General features: G+C 33.3%; 3 protein-coding genes and 1 long non-coding RNA gene across 4 annotated transcripts; all 4 read right to left on the minus strand.

Annotated features, from left to right (window-relative positions):
- Positions 1 to 4567: 4567 nt before the first annotated feature.
- LOC122582910 (glucan endo-1,3-beta-glucosidase A-like) lies at positions 4568 to 7364 on the minus strand. The gene is made up of 2 exons (XM_043755340.1): positions 7267 to 7364; positions 4568 to 5582 (listed from the first exon to the last, which is right to left on the minus strand). Exons 1-2 carry the CDS (start codon positions 7322 to 7324, stop codon positions 4645 to 4647), a joined length of 996 nt encoding a protein of 331 aa, XP_043611275.1. The 5' UTR covers positions 7325 to 7364; the 3' UTR covers positions 4568 to 4644.
- Positions 7365 to 8442: 1078 nt separating this feature from the next.
- On the minus strand, positions 8443 to 16107 carry LOC122583457. The gene is made up of 15 exons (XM_043755859.1): positions 16099 to 16107; positions 15792 to 15985; positions 15588 to 15708; positions 15328 to 15504; positions 15168 to 15236; positions 14944 to 15054; positions 14574 to 14631; positions 13730 to 14077; positions 13337 to 13651; positions 12812 to 13250; positions 11772 to 12715; positions 11336 to 11684; positions 10834 to 11239; positions 10368 to 10788; positions 8443 to 10106 (listed from the first exon to the last, which is right to left on the minus strand). The coding sequence occupies exons 1-15, from the start codon at positions 16105 to 16107 to the stop codon at positions 8443 to 8445; spliced, it is 5625 nt and encodes a 1874-aa protein (XP_043611794.1).
- A 35-nt stretch (positions 16108 to 16142) lies between these two features.
- On the minus strand, positions 16143 to 16639 carry LOC122581042. The gene is made up of 3 exons (XR_006320959.1): positions 16523 to 16639; positions 16320 to 16404; positions 16143 to 16217 (listed from the first exon to the last, which is right to left on the minus strand). It is a non-coding gene; the product is annotated as an uncharacterized LOC122581042 (long non-coding RNA).
- Positions 16640 to 16743: 104 nt separating this feature from the next.
- On the minus strand, positions 16744 to 17397 carry LOC122583458. Its single transcript, XM_043755860.1, has 3 exons — positions 17322 to 17397; positions 16936 to 17209; positions 16744 to 16835 (listed from the first exon to the last, which is right to left on the minus strand). The coding sequence occupies exons 1-3, from the start codon at positions 17340 to 17342 to the stop codon at positions 16744 to 16746; spliced, it is 387 nt and encodes a 128-aa protein (XP_043611795.1). The 5' UTR covers positions 17343 to 17397.
- Between the last annotated feature and the right edge of the window lie 9039 nt (positions 17398 to 26436).

Below are 26436 nucleotides of genomic sequence, written 5' to 3' on the forward strand. Positions count from 1 at the left end.
GCAAGTCATGAGGGGCATTTTTGTCTTTTCACTCAGTTAAGTGCAAAAAATCGTCCTCGTGGTTTGTCGTTTTTACATTTTTCATCCTCGCCGTTAACAAACAAAAATTATCGATAAGAAATTTTTTTCGGTAAAAGGCCGTTACCCCTGGTTAACTTCTATTAATAAAAAATAAGAACAAGCAACATGGCTGAATGTCAGTTGACTTAAACATTTACATAGTAAATGCCCTCAAGGGCCCCCACACTAAAAATGGGACCCATGATTCAGGAAATGAATCAAGTGAGTAACTCTGGACAGGCCCAAAACACCTAAGAACAATCGAACTAGCAATATAAACGATAAGAATGAAAAACAAAGCTAGTAGTCAATATTTATGAACCAAAACATCTACATGAACGGATGAGTGTCACCTTCAATGGATTCAACTTCATCGCTATCAGACTCATCCTTGAAATCATCATCAGCAGGAACAATAGGCTCAACTGAGGGAGTACTGACCTCATCAGTGTTAATCTGACAAAGTGCATCGTACTGGTTCGTAGTCTCAACACCAAGTGCAGGAGGGGTAAGAATAGAATCATGATTTGTAGTAGCCTGTGTACCTGAATGAGTATCTGCAACTGTAGTAGTAGCTGTATGAATCTGGAGTGGTCACTAAGGGGTTGAAGCTAGAGTAGTAGGAAGTCTAACTGGAGCTGATGAATCTATAGTAGCTGTAGTAGAAGTAATTGCTGCTGGAGCCTTTTCCTTTGAACCTTGTGTCTTCTTAGGAACATACATGACCTGAGGCTTAGGAATAGAAATTGAAGGGGCCTTTTTAGGCCTCCTTTTACATCTCTTAGGTTTCTGAAACACATCATCTGCGTGGGCCTCTGCTGGATAAACCTGTTTGGGCCCTGATGGGCCATCATTGGTCCTAGATGGACCGACCTGTGATGCTGGAGTTGCAATAGCCATACGGGTTTCCATCTCTTTCTGTGTCCTTGGTCTCACACTACAATCATCAAATTTATGCCTGAAAATCTTGCAATGTGAGCACCTAGGAAGGAGCCAATGATACTCAAGTCTGAACCTTCTCACAGAATCTAAAATCTCAGCCTTAGCAAACATAGGAATATCTCTCAAAAAGTTAAACTCAACTAAAACTCTAGCAAATACTGCCCTACCTTTCTTATTTTCACACATTTCAGTAGTAAATCTATCAACAGCAATAGGGATACCAATAGAACTGACCAAATAGCTAAGAATGTCATAACTCCACACAATGGCTGGCAAATCATAAATATTAACCCATAGGGTAACCTTATCAAACCAGATTTCAGGTTCCCATTTTCTAAGCATGATGGGAATATCATTAAACAACCATGACCCATTCTCAAACACATGCAATTGACCCTGCTCAGACTCGAACTTAAACAAAAAGAAATCCTGGTCATTCAACATCACATCCTCTAACCCAAACTTTTTCCACAAACGATTAACATGAAATTGCACAAAAAGGAAAACAGGACGTTTGCCAATAAAATGACCAACTAAAGTATTATTCCAGCATTCACTTTGTTGCAATAAAAGATCACGTGGAATAACAGCTTTAGGAACACCAGAAGTAATGACAGGTGGGATGAATCTCAATGTACCTTTCTTGCGAATGTTAGCAGCATCCTAGAAGATGGAAGCATAAGAACGAGGCTGCTGAATCTTGGGGCTGCCAGGATGCCCACTAAGATCATTCGAGTTGACATCATTCTTTGGTGCTTCTTCTGGAGTCATGTGGATATCATTTGCATGACATGCAGATGGACTAAATAAGTAGAACCTGGAGGGAACTTTGGCATATCCAGCATAGGAGGCACTTGAGTAGTACCATCATTTGCATGCAAACCATGCAAAGATGGTTCGGCTGTTGACTTCAACCCATCACCATGCAAGTCATTAAACTCCCTATCATCATCAACCCGTGGCTGTGAATCTGACCCCATGGCCTCATGTATGTCAAGAGGACTCACATGACGGGTGGCAGCCAAAACAGTAGTGGCCGATGGTGAATTAACGGTGGGCAAATCAAAATTAGGGTTTTTAGCCAAATGTTCAACTAATATCTTAATCAATTTGATCACTTGATCTTTAGAGAGTAATTTGTCATTAGCATTGAGCAATTCCATTCCACCCTTCATGATGGAGAAAAGATCATCAATTTGTTCACTATCCTCAATTGACGGTGACTCATCCGTGGTTAATGGCGGCTGCACGACAGTGGTACTATTATCTTGAGCAACATTAACCGTAACCCTAGGAGCATCAAAAGTGTCCCCATGGTGGCTGGCCATCGGTTCTTTAATCAAAACCAAGTCCACCCCATCATTTAATTGCTCCGGCGGTGGAAGAATGGTAGTTGATGGTTGCGGTACGGTGGAAGGAAACAAATTAGGGTTTTCGTCAAAAAAATCGGCTGCAACAACCCTAGGTCCGATTAATAGAGGATCAGAATTAGAGTTTGGAGCAGCCCCACCCCCGATTAAACTCCCGCAACCGTCAATCGAACAACAGCTGCCGGACAAGGTGGTTGTATGGCAGTAAGTGGCGGCGGCTGAATGATTTTGAACGACAATTGAAGGATCAGAAGACAAAACATAAGCATCCCCACCCTCAATCTGATCATGGACGACATGAAAGTGATCGGTGGAGGCCGGAATTGTAGCAGACGGTGGCGGATGGGCAGCAAACAGCGGCGGCTTGACAGAGTTGGGCAGCGGCGAGATTTCTTCATCTGTTTTTTTCTTTTTTCCTCTTTTTTTTTGTCATTGAGACATGATATGTTACATGGACTTGTAGAGAATTGTAAAAGGAACAAAATGGTGTAAAAATCAAGAACGATTTTCGGCCAAAAATGGCCGAAATTTGCTAAAAAGGCTGGCGGCCCATAAGTGTGTGTAAATCTCCCATTTTTCCAGAGAAATTAGGGTTTAACAAAAACCAATATATACCTATATTTGATGATCTAATCAATCTCCTTCAAATGCAAACACGTATATACAATGTTTTGAATACAGGTATATACCGGTCGGTATTACGGGTATCGGGGGGTATTCCGGTACAACTATTTCTGGTATTTTCCATATTTTTTGGTATTATCGTTCCGGTATTCACATTTTTTATTTTTTGATAAAACATTTTATAATATTTTAATGTTATTTTTTTTGTAATTTGTGAACTTTAAAACTTATACTTTGTTATAAAGTACCTATTTGATATTATTTTTGAGTGTATAGTAATTATATTTTGACTATTTACGTGAAAATAAAATAAATTAAATTAGCCGTACCGGCCGGTATTAAATTAGATCTTCATATGTAGTTATATATAGGTTTTTGATTTGAGTTTGATTTGGTTTTTTATTAGATTCTTGTTTGGAGGTTTGTTAAACACGAGGATGAAAAATGCAAGAACGACAAACCATAAGGACGAATTTTGTACTTAACCATAGGGACAAACCATGAAGATGAGTGAAAAGACATAAATGCCCCTCACATGAGGGGTTAATGGATCCAAGGGCGAAATGTAAACCATGAAGATAATTTTAGTCAAAAGTTAAGGACGAGGACGAAAAGTGATAAAGCGATAAACCACATGGATGAAAAAAGTACTTAACTCTTGTTTAATTGATCACATGAAGAAAATTGAAAAAAAAGATGTGAGAGTAACAATACAATATTGTCGTTGTTCTCATAATTTTTTGTAATATCACAATTCATGTTATACCCAAACACTAGTGTTTAGACCCATCTATTGGACGGGTGGTCTCTAAGATATATAATAAATCTTATAATAACTGTGAAACAAAAAGTATATGACCAATATCACAATTTAATAAATACAAAAGCTAAAGAAGAAAAATAAGAAAATTAACTCCATATAAATATTGATTCGAGTTTACCTTTTTTTTTTTTTTCAATTTTAGTTAAACAAAAAGAGATTAAAAAAGTGTATGACCAATTCACAACTTTATCAATACGAAAGCTAAAAAAAAATATATGAAAATTAACTCCATATAAATATTAAAAGAGATAATAATAATAATAACAATAATATAAGAATTTAATATTAAATAATAACAATAATAATTAAATATGAACAAAATATATAAATAAAAAAATCTTTTTGGTAGTCGATCGTAACTTTTTTTGGGGTAGTTTTTTTTTTAGGGTTGAGAATATGTAAGAGCTTTTTCTAAGTAGTATATATATAGATAATAATAATAAAGATTTTTTTATAAGATTTTTTTTATTAAATGTCGACTATTTTTTAGTAATTAAGTATTAAAAAATAGAGGATTTATAAAGAGAGAGTATTAGGCACCTAAAGGAAAAAGATTAAGGATGTCAAATATATCCTCAACCCTCTCTTTTTAGTTATCTCCAAACATTATCAACTATATTTCATATAACATCACTTTAACAAGTTACAAGTATTTTAATACACGTGACTCTTAAACTATATTTAATTGTATAACCCGTACTATTAATCCAACATCTTAACATAAGTAAAATATTACATACATGTAAAATTATAAAAACAACAACTTTATTCCATTATTATTTATCAATAGATATATCGATCACAAAAAACCTTATGGTTTTTCACTCAAAAACTTAGGTGATACTTGGGCATTTGATCGTGAGTAAAGACCCCAAAATATTGTTCTGACGGATCGTTCGGTTTTTGATTTTCATCAAACATCGCAAACAAATATGTCTCTATAGATATTCCTGGCCTTAAAGGTGTCCCTTTTGCACTCTTGACATGTGCAATCAAATTTCTATAGTAAGTTCCTGCATTTTCAACCGTTGCTCCAAAGCCTTGGTCGGACGGCCATCCACTTTCGGACACAACAATAGGCACATTAGTTCCACCAAGACGTGCTTGAGCCGCATAATGAGCATCATACATTGCATCGAAAAGGTTAGAGTAATCTTGACCTTCTACCCCTTGGGTAAAAAGTGCAAATGAGAGTTTTATATCCCTAGGGTTGTCTTTATAAGCAAAGTAAGGATAGATATTAGCAAGCATTGGCGAGTTGTTTTCGGCTAAAAAGGTAATAATGGGCCCGATAAATTGTTCATCACGGAATGTACAATTACTAGGCGGATGTGCGTCTTTTAAAAGACCTGTGTAGGTTGCGGTTGAGACCTTAATTTCTGTACGGCCCTCATCTCTAAGGGCTTGTTGAACATTATTCATTGCTGGAAGTACATAAGTAACAAAACCTTTTGTTTCGTCTTTATTGGGATCGACTTCGTTTCCAACAGAGATATATCGAAAGTTGACTCCAGGGTAACTTAAAATGTTGTTTTTAACCCAATCTTTTGCTCCACCAGCGGCTACGGATTCAAGATCATTGTTTGGAACGTCGAGAATAAGTTCAATATTGGTGCCCTTGAGATAGGTAAGAGTTTCGTTATCAGGACCATAGATCCGCATCTTGGTTATGCCTTTATTTTTGTAAAGATCTACCACGGCTTGTTTGGAAGGTAAATTATCTCCGACCATCCCGTTACAAACACCTACGACCGATTGCGCATCTGTTTGCATCATCAAGTAGCTAGATATGTCGTTAAATCTATATTTATACTTGAAAAAATAGACGATAATTTTATAAAACATATATATATATATACACACATTTAATTTCCTACGTACGAGATACCAAAGCGACAATTATGACAATTTATAATGTCACTTTTACCTAAAAATGCATGCATGGAGTTAGTTATAAAATATGGGCATGTTTTAAAAAGAAATTATTACTTATAAAAAAAGCTAGTACAATTTTGTTATAAAACTCTAAAATGATTTTTTTTTTTATAGGTAAAGTATCATCACATGTTATAAGCTAAAACATAGGAGTAACAAAAATAATAATCCTATCAAAATAATGTTAGTTGCAGTGGAGGATCTTGGCATGTGCAATGCGTAGGTCAACGCACAAGGCCTCTGCTTTAAAGCGGGCCCCAATTTTCTAAGACAGGCCCCCATTTTTAAAATATTCGTAGTTTTATATTAACGAGAGCAAGTACCCACGCGTTACGACGGTGAGATGATGGGGGTGATAGGTCATAGAGTGTGATAGCCAAATGCCTTAGCCGTACAGGCTCCGCCCTCGGATTTAAAAATTCGTCGAAAGTATATCGAATGACATCTCTAATGAAAGAGCATGAAATTTTAAGAACACCCATATAATTTTTATAATTTATCGATGTGCGGTTTTTGAGATAAAAGATTTTAAATGAATTGGAGAAATAAATGATTTATGGAGGAGAGAGAAAACAAATGATTGGTTGAGATTTGAGAAGAGAAAAATGGTATTAGGTAAATATAGAATTGAAATATGGACATTTTGGGAAAATAAATGTTAAAACTTAAAATGTAAACAGGGGAGATCTGCTTTATAATATAGTATACATATAATTTAAATATTAAAGTCATACTTGCAGTCGACAATATCACAAGAGGAGTTGAATGGATTGACAATGATAGTAATTGAGAATGATTTATTAGATAATATTGATTATAAAAGCTTGATCAATGATTTTAATTGAAAGACAGCTCGAAGAAAGACATTATTCAACCAAAAATGAAATCAATGGTAGGTTCTAACTACCTTTATGATATGACATTTCATGTTTAGGGAATCTTATAAACAATTAATACTTTTTTATACACTTATAATAATTATTGTAATATATATATATATATATATATCTTTATTTTTGTATAAGGGGCCCATTTTTTAAATTCGATATCGGACACAGAGATTGACATTCACTTGCCGGCCTTGGTTAGTGGAGAGAGTAGTAACTTAATTTGTAGCTTGTAAATGGGCAATGGTATTGAGATTCTCGTATGAGATTTTTGTAAATGAACTTTCTATTATTATTTTTCAATTATAATAAATATATATCTAAGTATAAAAATAAAATTAATATAATACGAGTATAACTATATCATGGCCCATGAAGACATTTACAAAAAGCGCATTTATGTGCCACTTAATTACATGCATGCATGATACCTAACTCGTTAAGAATTAAGAAAATTACTAATAATACTCATACTCATAAACGTGGATACTTTACGTATACAAAAAAATAAAAATAAATTTGGTTCTAATTAATCACATTATATATGCGTGGATGTTTTGGGTAGTACTAGTTGTCATAGATAAAAAGTATAATTATAAAACAGCTAGAGATATATATAATAGACCTGAAAATATGAGTAGTTTCAGGAAGAGCATAGAGAGTAGTAGGAATTTAGCTGCCATAACTTCAATTTATAAATGTTTGCGAATTTAAGATATGGATCTGTGTTTCAGATGAAGCCATATATATACTTGAAAAAAATTCACATTGAAACTCATCTAGTCAACTATATGAATTTTCTTTCAATGGTCTTTGTTTACAAGTTTAAAAGAAAAAATATAATATCAAAATTAAACTGGCAAAATTATGTATGAAGGTATCATGAAACCACAATAAACTTCCAAAACTTAAAAAACCACAATAATGCCTATACACGAATCGAAGATAAGGTTATTCGAGGTATGAACACCACTTAAAAAAATATCTCAAACCATTTGTTATAATTTAAATCTTTTGTGAGACGGAACCTTAAATTCAGTCTACTCCGAAATGACCGTCTCAAACCTCAAAATCTGCTCCTAAACAAATTAAAGTAACAAAAAATACTAATGTATCTCCTAATCAATTAAGAAAGGAGATAAATAACAACATATTATAAACACATGAAAAATAACAAATTAACCCACATATCTTGCATATTTGTGAAGAGAAAGAAGATTAATAAAATAGATGGAAAACCTATTAATTTTTTTATTTTTTTATTTTTATCAACTTATAGGGATTGTGTCGATAGATGGACTATTATTTGGAATGAGAAGGATCTATAGAAATAAATAATATATTTACGAAAACTAATGTCTCTAATCAATTCTATTTATTTTAAGAATTATTTGTCACGTACATAATTAATGGAATTAAAATATTTACTATAATTTTTCATACGGAATCTCTCTCTCTCTATATATATACTAGTTAATCAACCCGGGTTCAGCCCGGGTCTTCTAATTATAATTCTAAAACGGTATAAAATATGTACAAATCCTAAAAAGGGTAACATTATTTGAGTGTCAATGGTTTCAGTCGTTTCTCTAAAGTCACCCACCTTAGTTCTGAACAACCACCTAATGGAAGATATCAAGACTTAAAAAAGAAGTTACGGTGATCCAGGAAATTCCTCTGAAATTTAAGTGAACATTGAATGATAATTAAAGTATGAAAAGTAGAAGACTAAGTTTAAAATGGAGACATTCAAAGGTAACACATTTATGAAAACATTACCAGGCTTGATTATATGAAAATGTCAAATCTTTTGTAGCACTTCTTTATAGACGACATTGGTTGTTTTGCTTGAAGTTTTTCCACCTTTATCGACAATAAGGACCTTCAAACCAGATTTGGTCGTAACCCTTGAAAGTGCGACATATAGTTGACCATGTGTGAAAACCGGACGTTGTAAAAACAAACCCACTTGAGCTAACGACTGTCCTTGGCTTTTATTAATGGTCATGGCAAAGCAAACAACCAAAGGAAATTGACGTCTTTGAAACTTAAACGAAATTCGTATGTCTGATGGTGTAATCTTCATCCTTGGTATGTACACTACATCGTTCACATTTGAACCTGAGATGATTTTTGCTTCAATGACATGGGGAGCCATACGCACAACTTGCAATCTTGTTCCATTACACAAACCTTTAGACTGATCTATATTTCGAAGGAGCATAACAGGAACACCTGGTTTTAAAAGCAGCTTATGGTTTGGTGTGTCGGAGATCTTAAATCCATTTAGAACATCTGGTGAATATAAAGATTGTTGAAAGGCGTCAAGTGATTCGGTTTCACATGGACGATCAGAACTGAAGTATGTCCTCTCTTCTGCTTTTATCAGGGACAAAACATGGTCATTGATGCGATCAACCTCGTCGTTAGTTGGAACTAATATAGCCTTGTCACGAAAATATCCAGGTTCATGAAGGTGATCGTTAATATTGGGATAAATTGCATCAACAATGGCCTTAATATGATCACCATCAGATTTGATAAGCACATCATCCGGGAATTGAACATCAGCTTCTCCGCCTTTATTGTTATCTCCGATAGTTCCTTCACCAATTTGTATGAGCCAATCTGAAAAGGCCTTGACTTCAGTGAGTGATGATTGTGGGCTCCCTAACTTTAAACGCATGTTTTCGGTTAGCCTCAAAACAGTACAGTGACGCCATATGTCAGAAGAATTTATTGATGCGTTAACAATTTGTGCACGAGTGCCTCGTTGAATAACTGGAAGAATCTGACGGAAGTCACCCCCAAAAAGAATTACTTTGCCTCCGAAAGGTTTATCACTTGAAGCACGAGATGATGAAGCAAGTATGTTACGCAATGTTTTGTCCAACGCTTCAAAACAATGTCTATGCATCATAGGTGCCTCGTCCCAAATAATTAATCTTGTCTTTACTATCAATGCTGCTAAATCACTATCCGGAGTTATAGAACAAAAAGAATCCTCATTTATGTTGATCGGTATACGGAATCTAGAATGAGCTGTTTTGCCACCTTCTAGCAGTAAAGATGCGATACCACTTGATGCAACATTCAAGACTATCTCACCCTTTGAACGAATAGCCGATGATAAAGTCTTCCAAATATATGTCTTACCTGTTCCACCATAACCATATAAGAAAAAAACCCCTCCATCATTTTTGTCAACTGCGGCCATGACACGAGTATAAACATCCTTTTGTTCATCTGTCATTGTAGAGTACAATGTGTTGTGAAGGTCATTCATAAGTTTTTGGTCATAACAGAGTTCCCGATGAATCAACATATTGCAGGATTCTTGAATGACGATATAATCTGGAAATGGCATGTTCGGGATGTTTTTTAGACTTGATCCGTTAGCAACCAACAGTTGTTCGATTTTGGCCAAGGCATGGTTTTTTCGTGCTTGTGTAGATAGGTTCAGATCTGTATGGATGCAAGAAATGTCAGCTGAATAGTGTAATTTACGATAGTTTTGTAAAATTTTACAAAAAATGTCATTGTAAATATTAGTTTGTAAATGCGGAATTAAAAAATATGTGAAAAGCTTAGACTTTGATTGGATACGTTTTTAATATTTAAAACTACTACATTAGTGGAATGGGAAAATTGAAAAAGAAAATAGTAGTGAGGCAAATATAATAGTAGGAGCGGGGTTAGAGTTGATAGCAAGTTTATGATTCGTACCGGGGATACCAGTTTCTTTACGACGTATGTAGTTAATATCTTCGGACAGAATTTCCCATGTTTCTTCCCAAACATGTTCCGGTCTTGACAAACTATCAGACATGATCAACATAACGAATATTGACCTACAATATTCAGCACTTGCCCACTGGTTGGTTTCTTTTATGCAGCAAATATATTCGTTGTCATCATCAAGAAGTCCCAGGGCTTGGCAAGCTTCCTTGAAGGTTTCATAATATTTTCCGTCTACTGTATTGATGTCTTCATAGCTTGTTGCACCCTTAACTATGTTGAGCAAAATGCGTAGGTAATATAAGTCACCTACTTTCGGAGGTACATGGTGTAGTCTTCCAATTGAGAATCCTTTTTCTCTTGGAGTCCATTTCCTGTCCGTGGCGTTCCAGACAAACTTTGTAGGGAACTAAACATATGTAAGAGACTGCGCCCACGGATATTCTATGTTCACCTGAAACCAGCCTAGAAATTGTGATTTTGCAACAGAAGGTTTTGCAAGAGCATCTTCAATTGGCTCTTCACCATCATAGACAACAGGCTGGGAACCTTCGATATGAAATGACAAACGCTGAATTGATGGTGTTCGATAATGAATATCAAAAGCAAACAACCTCCAACACGCTTCGCATGCAGATATATACCTACAGTCATACCATTCTTCAAATTCATCTTTTTTATCTGTCGTTGGTGCTTCAGAGTTGTTTGGTTTTGGACGGCAAACTGCAGCAGTAATGCGATCATGACCCTTGTTCACGTATTTAAATAGGTATTTTATTGATCCAACTTGATTGCACCACTCGGTATTTATATGCGATTGATAGCGTTTCAGCAAAGTACCGTTGTAACCGACAACATTTCTGCATAGCAATAAAGAAAGGTGTATGACCTAAAGATTTAAGATATCATCTTTAAATAGGAACGAAAATAAGCATAGATTAAGTACAAAACCATACCTGTTATCCAACCATTTTGAACCCTTTTTGACTCTATGACCAAGGTTACGTCTCTTATAAATTGGAAATCCGTCTTCATCAAGATGCGTTTCTTCACTGAATTTTTTTGGGAATTTTTTCGAGCATTTGTCTTTTATCATGCAAGGACATTTTGGATTGTCTTCGCCACAAGGACCATGCATCATGAACTCAGACACGAGCTCATAAAGTTGTGCATCATCATCGATATTAGGTATTTCAGCTGAGATGAATCGATCGGCTTCTTGTGGGTTGGCTATTTTCTGTTCTAGAAATAAACATATATGACAATGTGGGAGGCCACATTTTTGAAATTCTACGGTGTAGACAACTGTAATTTAATAAGGAAAGAAACGTGTTAATTTAAATTACAAATAATATAACCTTATATAAAAACTATTATTAGTATTAAGCTTACTTGCTTTGACGGCCCCAATAATTTCGTTGTCTTTCAGATCAGAGATAAGCATATCAAGCTTCATCTTAAACATACATGTTGTTATATCAGGCCGGTCTTCGGGTTTAAGTCCATGTTTCTCAAGAAATCTGAGAATTTCGGGCCATTTAGGATTGCAAGTAATGGTAATGAAGAGATCAGGGTAACCATACCATTTGCATAGAGTCATTGCATCCAAATAGTTTTGTCTCATGTACCTTGTTCCTTCGGTAAATGAAGATGGAATGACGAGACGATTCCCGGTTTTAGATCCATCTGTGTTGCCTTGGTTATGAAAGGTTTTCAAATTGTTTTGTGGACAGATTCTTAATACTTTCTGGTTGAACTTAAAGTAATTAAGGCGTTGTGATTCAACCATAGTATAAATATCTACCAAGAACTGTTGGAACAATCTACGTGCCATAAGCAGCAATGACACCTCATTTGTTCTTTGTTGTATCCGATATGCAGAAAACTGCCGCATAGTGAGGCTGTTACGTTTAGAAGTACTTGCTTCTATTATATCACGATGTAAGATATCCGTACGAAATCTATCTTCAGCATAAGGAAAGAGCAATGGATATTGAAGAGCTAAGTAAGATGGATGCAACTCATTGATTCTCTGTAAAGTACCTGAATGTTTTTCAAGAATGATGTCCCTGTTATCATTTCCATCAATATCACCGACAATTAGAGCAGCTACCTCGCTTGCAGTAGGGAGGTTATATTGGCGGCCGTCTGTCTCCCTACGACCAATGAGTATCAACTTAACATCATCATTCTGGCTGAAAATTATTCGATCTTTAGCCATTCTGAATTGCTTAACTAAAGGGTTTATTTCATCCAACAGTCCCTTTAGCTGATGCGCAATCCAAAATGGAGTAGATTGAATTTCTGTAATTGATAATTTGTGGAGGTCGTTGACACTGCAAACATTATCATTACGAAGTATAAAAATATCAGAAAATAATGCAAGTAGTAGTTAGATTTATTTAAAATATCTAGAAGCAGTATTCACATACTCAAAAGCACGAAAGCGGTGGTTAAGTTCATTGTCCGTGTCGAAAATGTATAGTTGGCAAAACTTTGGTGGTTGTCCTTCCTGTGGAAACAAATCACCTATAGAATGGTAGTTTTGACCGTGTATTCTATATACATATGGACCATGACCGCTGTTAACACGGTGATCAACTTTTGCACCCAATGAAGTAAAACTAAACATTATGTTGTAACGCCTGATGTTATCCAGAAAATCCTTTGATGCAGCATGTTTACCGCTGTAAAGATCGAGCAACATAGTTGGCGGTTTTTTCAGGTTGGATAATTGTACTTTTCCGCCACCACAACAAAGTGAGAAACTTGGCTTTGTTAGGTACGGGTTGTTTGTAGTTGCTTCGTCATACCACAAAAGTGCTTTACATGTTTTACAACACTGGTCTGGGTCGCCTACATCCAAATACTCTACACAACAAACAATAGTCAAAAGGGTAAATTTACAAATATCATATTTGTTAGAAGTATAAAATATTATATATTTTTTGTATTACCTGAACAAATTCCTATAGATTTGTTCTTTTGTTGCACCATGTCATCGGTTTCTGTATCAGGAGTTTGAAACCGGGGAATTGTTGGTAAATTCATACGTCTCTTTTTTGGATATCCTGGCCTAACTGGATAGTCAGGCACATAGGCTCTTTTGCATGTCGTGCTCCTTGAATTGATATTATCAGTAGCCCTGTTTATAGTTGTAGATGACTGACCGTTATCAAAAGTGGGTGTAAGTGTAAATGGAGTTTGTGAAGAAGTAGCGTGGAAGGATATGTTTCTCGGCAATACTTGTTCATGTTGAGCATGTTGTGTGCCTGTTCAAAATAAGTGTATAATTAAGAAAGTATAAGTAACATTACTATAATATGAAAATTAGAAAAGATTGATATAACCTGCTGATGCATGTGTGTAGGGTCGTATGAGATTAACATCTGTTTGTGTCGATGAAGATCCATGAAGGTGATCTGTATTTGTATGAGTGGATGGTAAGACTGTATTTTCATGTTGTCTAGGTCCAGGACAAGCACGTTTTTTAGGATTATATTGATCTTGTCTACGTCCAGGACAAGCTCGTTTTTTAGGATTGAATTGATCTGGTCTAAAAGAATGTTGTAAACTTAGTAGATGTCGTGGACGTTTTGGAAAGGAGAGTGATTTTCTTCGTTTTTCTGATATAAGAATCCTGCGGCGTATCTTGCTTGAGTACAATAGTAAGGATCCATTAACAGAAGCTTGTAGGTCTGTTGCAATACAAATACAAAGTAAAAGTATTAGAAGAAGAACATAAATAATTATAATGATGAGTTTAAAGTAGATAATGATATAGAAATGATGAGAAATAGAAAGTAAATCAAAAGCTAAGTTAATATAGAATATTTTTTTTATTATTGAGATATAAATAACATAAGAAAATGGAAAGAAAATAAAGATCAAAATAAATAGATGTATAAGGTTAAATTATCGACCAATGTCATATAATTATATGTGAATATTTTATCACATGTAAATATACTTTAGATTTAGATTAAGTTTTTTAACTTTAGAAATTGATATATTTTTACAATATAAAAGTTGACAAATTTATGTAGAGATAGGTGAAATATAATAAGATTTTATATTCATATAGAGATAAGCCAAAAAAACTTGACTACAATTATTAATCAAAATAACTTTAATAGAATATTTGCCTACTAAGACATGCTATGTGCCAAGATTTTATTAAGGAAGACGAATTACCTCCAAAGTATCTGTTAGAAATAGAAAGTATTATGGGATCAGTACCCACATCATATCCCTAGATAGGAAATTATGACTTTCACAGACAACCAAAGAGATTATCTCATATATTGTGAATATCAAACAACTTAAAAAGGAGAAATCATAGAAACAGGATATTAGGAGACAACGATCTTATTTTATTCAATATCTAAAGGAAAAAAATGCCCAAGTAAACAAAAGTACTTGTTCGACGAACGAAAAGTCACAATAGGAAAAAACAATCTGGAATAATGAAATAGAAAACATTCAGCCATAACAGGCGAAGTGATCGTTGTCATAGATATGCATATCAAAATTTCTCCAGTTTTGGAATTTTTGGAGCTTTCACATTTGAAGGAGTTGCAGAAGTTGACCCTGAATTGAACTCTTGACTGCCATACTCAAGTCTTCTTTTGGAACTCCTAGGTGTGATATTTTCGCCCATCAGAGACATATTAGCCTACAGAAAAGTTAATTGTGTAAGTAAGGTTTCATAATATGAAGGATTCTTTAAAGTATCAAGACAAAAGTAGTTATAATGGTAGAGTAAAACCTCCTTAGAAACATCCAAACCTTGGAAGATGAATCCAATTCTTGCTGGTCTGATGTTAGCAAATGAGTATCATCTTCAGAAGGAATGTCCTGCGAAAAATAATGAGGTCAAATACTTTAATGAGTTTATTAGAAGGGTTAATTGAAAAGTAAAAGTTGGTATACAGAGGTTAATATGTACCTCAACAGTGGAGTTCTTCAGAACAACATCAATGATATCCACGTCATCTGAGAGTTTGTTAACCATATAGACACGGTAATTGTTTTTCAGATTGTATTCAGAAATGCGGATCTTGAATGCGAATCGTTTGTTAATAAACGAATTGAATTCCTCTGGGTATATTCCATTATCATCAATCTATAGACATGAGTTAAAGGATAAATAAGTTTATTAATGTACATAAACCATGTGCTCTAGATTTATAAAATAATGGTAATAACCTTCTTATATTTCTTCAACAGGACGGAAGCAGGCTTGCCAATGTACGCAGTAACATCGCGTTCAAACAGGACAAAGGAGATTGATCCGGTGTCATCTTGAACCCTAATCTGGACTTTGATTCTTTATTTTTTGAAAACAAATTAGAATTAATAATGTGAGAATACAAACAAATAGAATTTAGTATAGTATTTGTATTTCATTACCTAGGATAGACATCAGTTACTGTACCACATTCCCCACAGTCAAAGGTGGCAGTTTGAGTGACATCAGTGTCACCATCTTCAAGTGTAGTGACAGAACGATCTACTTTTTTTCCACATTTGGTGCAGGCAACATAATACCAGTCGTCATCTGCATGTATTTTGATTATTGTTGCGATGACAACACATGAAGTAGGCTACAAATAGGACAGAAGTGTTTAAATTGATTTATTTGTATGAAATTCTCAATCATGAAAGGGGAATAATAATTTGTAAAATAAATGAATAAGTTTTACCTTTGTTATGTCACAGATCTCATCAATTTTTCTAACATCGAATCTTGTCCAGTAATCTTGAGGGTTAGTGATAATTGTGTTGGTAGAAAACTGTCGATCAGAAGTGTTGATCTCGAGTTTGCTAGACATCAATCTAGGTAAAAATATATGTGATATTAAAATCTAATGAGTATAAATGTTAACTTGTTTAAATGTCAACACAAGTATTTTGTCGTATAATTATTAATGTGATTACCTTTCTTTGAAAGCAAGTGTCTCTGGAAGTTGGTCATTAATCCACAGTTTTGTTCCAAACATGGAGTTTGATACTTGGGGGTTGCCTACACAAGGTAATTTAAAACGTTTCATATAAGTTTTTACATCACATATCGATCAAATGTGGAACTATATTAGGAGGTTGTATTTATTATGTACAGTTTTTAAAAAAGGTCAACATACCCTGCCACTCGCCAAGTTTGGCATTCTGAATTATCATTAGAATTCTAGTGTCTTGGCTTGCTGGATCATTCAAGAAAGCTGATAATTCTTTAGCATGGTCATCCCATAAGCAACAGCTAATGCTTATCCCCCTGTGTTGCAAAACCATGTAAGAGGTGTAAGGGTTTAAGTACGTAATTATATAAATACTTAAAAAGGTAAGTTAAAACGTACTCGGTGTCTTACAATCGTAACGACTTAACACAATGTTCACCACCATTTTTTGAGCTCAGTATATTTGTGTCATCACATTGTATTAGCTCGCCAATGACATCTATATAAGAATACAGATTTGAGTGAAGATTAATGATATGGGGTATATATATTATGAATAATATATATAAATCCATTTAAAAAGGTCAAGAAAATTTTACCGAAAGCATAAATGGAGTCCAAATTTCTGGAAAGGATGTCATTAAAAGACATGAAGGAGAAAATTTGGGTGTCAGGCACAAAATCAGTTACAGCACAGGCTTTTACTGACGTATGTCTGTAAAAGTTGATTTTGCATGGGTGATGTATCAGAAGAAACCTCCCACTGTTGTTGGTTACACCAAAGTTTGATATTGTTTTTACAGAGCCTTCTTCAAGCAGCATATCAAACATACTTACGAGATTCCTCTTAATGGTAGCCTGGATCTTATTTGACTGTAATTGTTGAGAGAAAAACGGTAACATAAGTTTTTGTAACAGTAATTTGAAATTAACCTAAAAGTTGTATAGAACGTATAAAATAAGGCATTCAAACACGCAATAAAACCTGTTCATCCATGAGTAGCATTTCGATGCTCGCAGTATTTGATGGATTGTTTGAATAGGACTGCTTCCAGAGGTGGATAATCTTCACCTTAATTGTGCATGTAACATCCCAAACTTTTTATTTAACGGTTGACTTGAGTCGTTAAGTCAACGTAACGTGTCCGTTACGTCCATGTTAAATTTAGAGCTTATATGTAGTTAATGTGTTATGAGTGTGAGACTTGAATGTCTTATTGATTGACGTAGTAATGTGTTCAAGATGTAGTTATATGCCTTTAGAGGTGTTCAAAGTGTTTATTGAGTTGTATATAGTTCATATAGGTGTTTAGGGCTAATAATGTGACGTTTGGAAGCTTAGGGACGAGTTTTGACATAGGGTGAAAGTCAAAAACGGGATTAGGGTCAAAGAGCAGGTCTTTAGCTTCTAATATCCTTTTCTCTTTGAGCTCTAACCATTCCCCATTGCCATAATCAATTCCTTGTTCGATTTCATCTTCGTTTGGTTGATTCGAGAGTGTTTTGATCAAGTTTTTGTATCCTCTTTGTAATCTCCAGGTATTCAAGGTATAATAACATTGATTTTATGTCATTCCAATCATATAATCAGATCCATAACTGGTCTAGGTTATTAGAAGATCAATTGATGTCAAAAACGTGTGTTTTGATCGATTCGGTAACCTAAAACGTTTAATTATGTGATGCAAATCAAGTAAGGATTAATCAATGATTTCATTGCATCATTATCGTCTTAAAATGGTGAATTTTGAGGTACAAAAGTCGTTCATAAGGTTTAGGGTCGTTTGGGGTGTGTTTGGTTAAGTTTTGGAGGTTAAACAATGAGTTTTGTGCAGAACCGGGACTAGCTGCGGCGCAACTGGAAACCAGTGACACATAGGTGCGACGCAACTTGGTAGTTGCGACGCAATAGCGACGGAATTTTCAAATGGCCATAACTTTTGAACCGTTACTCCGTTTTTGACAAATAAGATATCCACGGAATCGTGAGAGAGTCTACTTTCTAATGGAAATGTTTTTGAAAGATGATTTTAATGTCAAGTTTCCAGAAAGGTTAATTTAGTGAGTGTATCCCGAGTTTCGTCGAGTTATGTAAGCTTTAAAGTATTAATCGAATGTCCGATGCATCAAGCATTGTCATGAGTCATGTTTATAGGTATTTAGACGTGAGTCATGACCATAAGTGAGTGGGTATTTATTAGCTCATTATGTCGTTTAATGATTATAGGTAGTCGGGAATACTTGCAAAGATCGGTAACTTACGTTATCATTTGTTGTGTGCTTCTACGAGGTAAGATACACTACTTTGACATACTGAGGGTTCAACAAAAGATGGTTTTCATATAATAATATCCTAAATGGTATCTTGTTTGCTTATGGGTATTCGGGATTACACGGGAGGTAATATGGGCTATGTAGATGCATATAAAAGCCTGAAATGCTACCCCAATGATACGTATTGCTATGAGATGTTATGTATGCTTAATAGATGATATGATATGAAATGATGTACGATCTAAGATGATAAATGTTATGCAATGTTGTAATGATATACGATATGCAATGATATATGACGATGTACGTGATGTAACAATGTATGCGATGTGATGATATGAAATGAAACGCTATGAAATGTGATGTATGATGATGATATGTGAAATGTGCATGATTACATGGCTTGTTCATCTAGTTCACTAGACTTATTAAGTTGCCATGACACGTGCACGTTTAAGGGCCCAAACATAAAAGATGTATATGTGATGGTTGTTTAGGTTGTGTAAACACCTAAACTATATGTGATGTGAAATCGAGCTCGTAAATTTGATGTGAAAGTGTTAAGCTTAACCCGTACTTGCCCTAGCCCGGTTAAGTGCGTTGATGTGGTTGCTTGGGTGGCTCCTTGCAACATGGTACAACGTGAAGAGTAATACGGGAGGTCTTACCAACCCCATTGTCATTGAACATACGGATTACTCCTGGATTGGCTTGCCATTCCTTAACGACATTGATGTACTACTGAATGGTGGTTCATCTAGTCGGGTGCGACTTATGTCACACTTAACGAGATGCATATGTTATATGAGATGCGTGACTTTTGTCACAATTATAAAGATGTTCAAATGTGATATGTGATGATGCAAAAGATGACTAGGCACATTTAGGATGACCCATCCTAATATGAAAGATGTTGATGCTATGATATGTATGTGAGATGATATGTTGATGATATGTGCCTTAACGACTTAATATGAATTTTATATAATGTTTTAAATGGACAAACGTTTTATAAACCATGTGTTATCTTACTTAGCTAATTCGTTAGCTAACACTTGCTCTTTTAAAATGTGTTGTGCCCTCAGGTCCAACAATAGTAAGCAGGTAGATGTGTGAAGATGTGAGGCATGGGTAGATGATCTTGAAGCTAGCTATAGATTACCTATAGTGGCTGCTCGCTTTAGACATTTGCTTTATGTTTAAATATTAATGACTTGTATTGATAATGTACTCGGTTGTTTAATGTTGGGCAACCGATGGATTTCCATTTAGACTTATTTTGATGATATGGCTAGTAACACCATTTAATGAATAAACCAAACAGATTTTACTGGTTTGGACTTTTAAAGTTAATTCCGCTTCTTTTAACGCCGTTAGGCAAAAGTTTTTGGAAATCCTTATTCTTAAATGTTAGGTGTTACAGTGCAGCCTTCTGTTTTTGCGTTAATGGTATTGATGAAAGTAATGTCATTATTATTAGCCATGTGGAATTGGTATTGTTTTTTGAGAGAATGTAAATGAAAGAATGGATGTGTGTGAATACCAATTCCCGTAATGTATTCTTTATATAGGGATCATACAGATTTTTTTATAGAAAAAGATCTGTTAAGTTGTTAAAATTTTACACAAAATATATGTTTTGATAGCTACGAATCTGTGTTAGAAAATAGATATAATAATTAATTGAATTGTTTCCAGAATCCTTTGTATGTATATAGATTGTTTCCAAAAAATAATGTACATATATATAATATATCATATAAGTTAATATAGATTGTTTCTAAAATAATTTACGTCCCTCATATTATATAAATATAACTTAAGAAAATAAAAGATTTGATATGAATTGTTTTGGAAGTTAAGAATATTTGATTATGATAGTACATAAATAAATATAAGATAAAAAGTTCTACCAATAAATTATGTCTTACGTGGATCATAAGAGGCGGCCCAAATTTTTGTCATAGTCCATGTAGAATGTTATTGTCAGTAGCCTTGCAACCAGGCTAAAAGATGGGCCAAATACGCCAGGTGTTGCAGACATAGCATGCTTTAGAAACAACATATGTGTTGCAGTATTCTCCCAAATAGGAATAGCTCCAAAGAAGATGGAATCACATGTAGATGGAAAAGTTTCTGGATTAGAGGGTGTGAGGGGTCACCTTGTCTGGATTATAAGAATGACTTTTATTACCTTTGCAGCATCATCGGATTGTTCTTAATAGGTGCGTATGCAAGCCATGGAGCTGACACCTATGAAGTCAGAACTTAGAAGTGTTTATAACAATTGCAAAAAACTAATAAACTTAGAAGGCAATTTTGCAAATTTATGCAATTAAGTGAATGATAAATTATCGTTTTACACCTATGAACTAACTAATCACTGTACTTACAGTAAAGCCAACCCTTGCTGATGGGGCCAATGTTTTAGGATAATCTTGCATCATAACCGGTTAAACCAATAAATAGCTTAAAACAAAATGGGTCAAACGGGTAAAAAGCCATCCACATGAATCATTTTAATTAAGAAGTGTTTCGGATCAACATGAACAAACACATGTTGGTTCATAAAAAACCACAACCTGGCATGGATTTCTCTACAATGATAATAAAGATTGGAACATTTATTTAATCAATTACCAAAATAAAACCACAACCTGGCATGGATTTCTCTACAATGATAATAAAGCTTATTCCAGGAGCCTGCAGTTAGTAAAAACAGAAATTAAGTGAATGAAAAGAGATGAGAGTCATGCCTAGCATCTTAGCGAAGAGTGAAACACGTGTTTCATTTTCGATTTCAACAGGCTCCTGTATCTGAAATTCCACCTCGCTGAGCATTTTGGATATAATATAAAAAAAGAAGTCCCAATTTGAAAAGAACCATATTGCAAATTCACCTGTCTAACTTCCGATTCAAAATCCCTTGTATTAATATAAGAAGCTTAATATAAGAACATAAAAAAGCTATAAAAGTATAAGACCCTGATGGTTTTCCATTCTCTTTTTCTGTTCCATTCAATTTGCCATTTGATTAAGTGTAAGTACGCGCATATAAAGTGATTAACAGCTTTGAAGGCAATCAACGAAACGTCGAAAATTGATTACGAGATATCAGTAAAAAGACTTAGTAATACACATGTTAAATGTATTAAAATGTTTATTTGCCTAAAGATATTCAGGCATCACCTAGCTATTTGGAATTGCAAATTCCTTATAAAATACTATAAACAGATAGCATTTTGAAAGTTTTAAATACTAACATAGATAAATTCAAACAACAAACACCCCTAAATAAATAAATGCATTACAATAAACAAAAAAACATACCCATAATCAATAGATTCCTGGAGCTTCACTTCAGGGTCCATTTATTTCCCCTTTTCAATTCTATCAGCATATATATAGATATACATACATATTAATACATATGCATCAAACATCAATAACCCATTAAAAACTTACTATAAAAGATCTCATTTACCAATAGAAATGACCAAAAATGACTTGACTATAAATCAGAGTAGCCCTCATGACCTATGAAATCCCAACTTTGCAGATTCTCAAAAGAGAATTAAAATAGAAAATATAAGCAGAATCCCCCAAATGTGTCGATTTGACTTTTTAGGTTTAAGACAAAAATTTAATAAGAATCGAAAATTTTTCAGGGTTTGATAACCTCTCTGTTTGGATTTTTTGCTTGATTGTATTAGGGAAGATTGGTTCATAGTGAGTCCTGGTCTGAGCGTGTTTTTGGATCGAGTGGGTTTTTTTTTTGATTTTTTTCCTGGGCGCAAGAGGTTTTTTTGTAAGGGGGAAGAGGATTTAGGTTGTGAAACATTTTTGGGGTAGGATGATGACGTAAGGTTTTCTAGAAACGTATGGCAGGAAAAGGGACAGGCTGCCACATCAGATTTTTTTAAAAAAAACCTTCTAGAAGCAATCTTCTTATATTAATATAAGGGATATCTATATAAATATTAAAACAATAGTTATCCTAGCATTTTAAAGCCTTCTACAATTTAAAGCTATTTTTAAAAATTGCCACATAGGTTTTTATCCTATATGGCATCTTTATATTTTTTTACAGTATATAAATCTACAAAATTATATTATTTAAAACTATTAAATTAAATAAAAATAAAATCTATATGTAAACAAAATCTTACAAAAATAAAAATAAAAAATCACTATCTATATCATAATAGAAACCGTATGAATTTAAAATCTATTTTTAAAATTGAAAAATATTTGGTTTTCAAATTATTTATTTCTTAATTTTACTATCCAATATAACCAATATTATATATCACATTGTAATATAGTTTTTTATCCTTTTCGTGGTGGTGATTTTACGTTTTATAAAAACTATTATCAATACTAGGTGAATTCAACGTAATTTGAATCATAGATTTGTTCTTTGTAATCTAATTATAATTTGAATTTGGTTTCTAATTATATCTAATTAAAGCTTTTCAACTTTTATGAATTTTATTATTTGATGAAGTAAGTTTTATGAAACTATTTTCTTTGAAAGAGTGTGATGAAATTCTAATAAGTCACATATCACTTTGCAAAAAATAAAAGATCGTTATGATTTTACATTATATTTACATTTTAACTTCATTTTATGTTCATTAGTATTGCATGAAGTATAATATGTGATAGTTATATTTACATTTTAACTTCATTTTATGTTCATTATTATTGCATGAAGTATAATATTTGATAGTTAATATGAATATTTGATAACGTATGTTTTTATATAAATGTAAAGATTTTCATAAATAATAAGAGTTATATTTTGAATTTATCTATTTCAATAAATGTAAAAATTTCCATTTAATGATAATATAGATTTATATGTACATGCCTAAATAATGTATAGTTGTTAAAAGTTATTATAAATATTCATATAACTAAAACTAACATTTTTAAATAACCGCATATCGTGCGGGTAAAAGACCTAGTATATATATAATTCTCTATTTCAAAGCGATGATGCGGCACATCTCTTTGTGCGCCATGTTATCTTTTTCTTACGCATTCATACGTTGTTTGTCTCTCTTATGTTGACACGTAAGCTGTTATATGTACATGTTATATTTATATATATATCATCTCTATAACTCTATTAATAATTTTAAAAATACTTCAATTGGGACTAGAACTCGCGTCGCTCGCTTGATGTCGACAACACACATAACCAATTGATCAAATATTGTTTTTACTTATATTGTTACAAACTATAATTAATACAGTATATGTTTCCAAAATCTCACATTGAATTATTTTTGCAAGATAATTTTGACAATAAACTTTCCATTAAGGTTTACGGAACTTGAATTTTCCAAATTTTAATGATCAATTTATATATAATAACTAGATTTTAGACATGTGTCAAATACACGGGATTTACAACATTATCAATATAAAAGTTAATATATGGACAAAAAAAACACTTAGACGTTAAAAAGTAATATATACTTAAAAAATAATTGAGATCTTCAAAGGTAAATACTGAATGCTAAATCATGGTGTAGCATAATTTCTTTTATTCAAACTATTCCTGAAAAGCAATATCTTAACCTTTATTACATAATTGGTCCAGTTCTCATTAATGTCTTGCAAAAAAGTAATTCTATTTTCGTTAGTCGTAGTTCTTAAGAACAACAAATGTAGTAGTTTGTTCGTGGGTATTCAATGATTTCATGTGTTGTATTTTATTTTATAATGATAAATACATACATTGAATATATAGGGAAAGTGAAAGTGAGATTGTCTCGCACCCAACATGAATGAAAAACATCTCACATATCAATTTTTTATTATTTAAAATTCAAGAGGCCCATCATTTATTCATTATTCAAAAAAAATTATAAAAAAATAGTATGTGGGAGTTTTTCACCTAAGTTGGCTGTGTGACAACCTCACACTCACTTTTCCCTAAATATATTCAATGATAATATGCTGTTAGTTTTAATAATGAGTGAGAAAATTCGATAAATACGTTGTCTTATCCGAGTCCGCTTTTCCTCAATTATATCTCGCCTCTTTTCTATTCTATTTTAGCAAAACATGTTATTATGTGTAGATAATCAAGATAATAGTTGTTGGTACTATTTTTATTGTTCTTTCTATACGTGTGGTCTTTGTTACCGTTCGATTCAAGTTATTATATGCTATATAAAAAAGAGTGATTATCAGGGGGGGAAAAAAAGCAATTAGAGTGTCTGTAAACAAATAGAAGTGTGTTACCTTTCAAACAACTTTACTACATGTATTCCCTTCTATACCGCCTGAATCAAGTTATTACATGATGTATAAAAAAGATTAATTATCTAAAAAAAATTATTAGAGTGTATGTAAACACATAGAAGTGTGTAACCTTCCAAACTTTACTATATAAAAGAGTGGGATGGTTAAAATTGTTTATAAATGTATAACGAACATGTGATTTATAATATATTCTCTTTAGGTTTGTAAATTGTTAACCACTATTGCGTTCATATGTTTTCGTTACACAACGTGTCTTAATTTAAATTTTAACTTATGTCTCTATACACTTTATGATTAGTTCTTTGAGGGTGGGCGAAGTACGTAGGGGAGCAAGGTGGTGACCGACCATTGACCGGGTGGAACACCGCCCTACCCTATAGGTACCTATGGGGCGAGGAGCAAAGTGGTAATGTTGGTTTTCGGTTTCTTCCCCATCATCTCACCTTATTTGTTTATCGTTTTCTTGGGTTTTTTTTATCTTCTTTTACGTGGGGAGATATGAGAGAGAATGGTGAAACATTCTTTCCTTGTGGAGAGGTGATGAGAAAAATAAGGAGATGGGGGGAAACATATCGCCCATTATGATATTTCTAATTTTTTTAATTGTTATAATTTTTATTACTTTGTGCTTTATTAGCATTTTACTTAAATTTCACAAAAATTATGTTCGGTTTTGAATGAGAGTTGCTCTTCCATATTGAGTTTTTATGAGTTATTTGATAAAGTTGTGCTAACTTGTGCAACGCACGGGGCAAAAACCTAGTTTGTATATATATTTTTTTCACTAGCACGGTAACTGTGTTATGCAACGGTGTTCGTGACAACGACGGCGTTGGTGGGGGACGAATGTCGTTAGTGTGTTAGAAGCGTCGTCGAGTGATATAGATAATTAATGTAAAGAGTTAATTGAGATATTCTAAAAGATTAAGACTAATAGTGTAATATAATTATATCATTAAGGGTATTTTAGACATTTTCTCTCATGTAACTTTCAACATGGGGGCTATTTTTTTATAATATAGGATAGAAGTACAGATATGTATATGTAAGATTTAATTTGATAATTATGATGAGAAATTTATGTTTTTGGGTATATATATTGTCAAAAATATATGGAGATGTCACATAGGATAATGTTAGCCTTAAGTTATGGAGTATGACGTAAAAAGCTCGAATAACTACAGTTTAAATATATATGTACTTAAATAAGTTATATATTTTTATAGATTAAAATAATAACTTTGGCATAGAAAGTAAAAGAAATGACAAGAGGGAAAGAGAAAAAGAAAATGTTTGTTATAAAACAAGATTATATTACAGCTTATGAAATGTTTATATACATAATTTGAAGGAAACAAAGAGTAAAAAAAAAAAAAAGAAATCGTTTTAAGGTGCCTACAAATATGTACAATGTTAATACAGGATGTCAAACCCAAGTTATTTTAGCTATATTTTAATAGTTAAAAGAGTGATCTTTGTAGTTTGTTAAAAATTACTGTTTTATTCTTATCTTTGCATATATTATAGTTTAATTACTGATTTTAGAG

The sequence above is a fragment of the Erigeron canadensis genome, chromosome 9 (genome assembly GCF_010389155.1).
Source record: "Erigeron canadensis isolate Cc75 chromosome 9, C_canadensis_v1, whole genome shotgun sequence".
NCBI classification, from domain to species: domain Eukaryota; kingdom Viridiplantae; phylum Streptophyta; class Magnoliopsida; order Asterales; family Asteraceae; genus Erigeron; species Erigeron canadensis.

Bases quoted from the DNA above. Each gene is read 5' to 3' on its own strand.
- LOC122583458 (XM_043755860.1), bottom strand. From the start codon at position 17,342: ATGCTACTCATGGATGAACAG. The intron at 17,210-17,321 runs GTTTTATTGCGT...CAACAATTACAG, and splicing joins TGCTACTCATGGATGAACAG to TCAAATAAGATCCAGGCTAC. The intron at 16,836-16,935 runs GTAAAATTTTCT...ATTCTTATATAG, and splicing joins GGACTCCATTTATGCTTTCG to ATGTCATTGGCGAGCTAATA.
- LOC122583457 (XM_043755859.1), bottom strand. The intron at 13,251-13,336 runs GTAATACAAAAA...TTTGTTGTGTAG, and splicing joins ATCTATAGGAATTTGTTCAG to AGTATTTGGATGTAGGCGAC. The intron at 11,240-11,335 runs GTATGGTTTTGT...ATTGCTATGCAG, and splicing joins TCAAAATGGTTGGATAACAG to AAATGTTGTCGGTTACAACG.
- LOC122582910 (XM_043755340.1), bottom strand. From the start codon at position 7,324: ATGGCAGCTAAATTCCTACTACTCTCTATGCTCTTCCTGAAACTACTC. The intron at 5,583-7,266 runs GTCTATTATATA...TGATGCAAACAG, and splicing joins GAAACTACTCATATTTTCAG to ATGCGCAATCGGTCGTAGGT.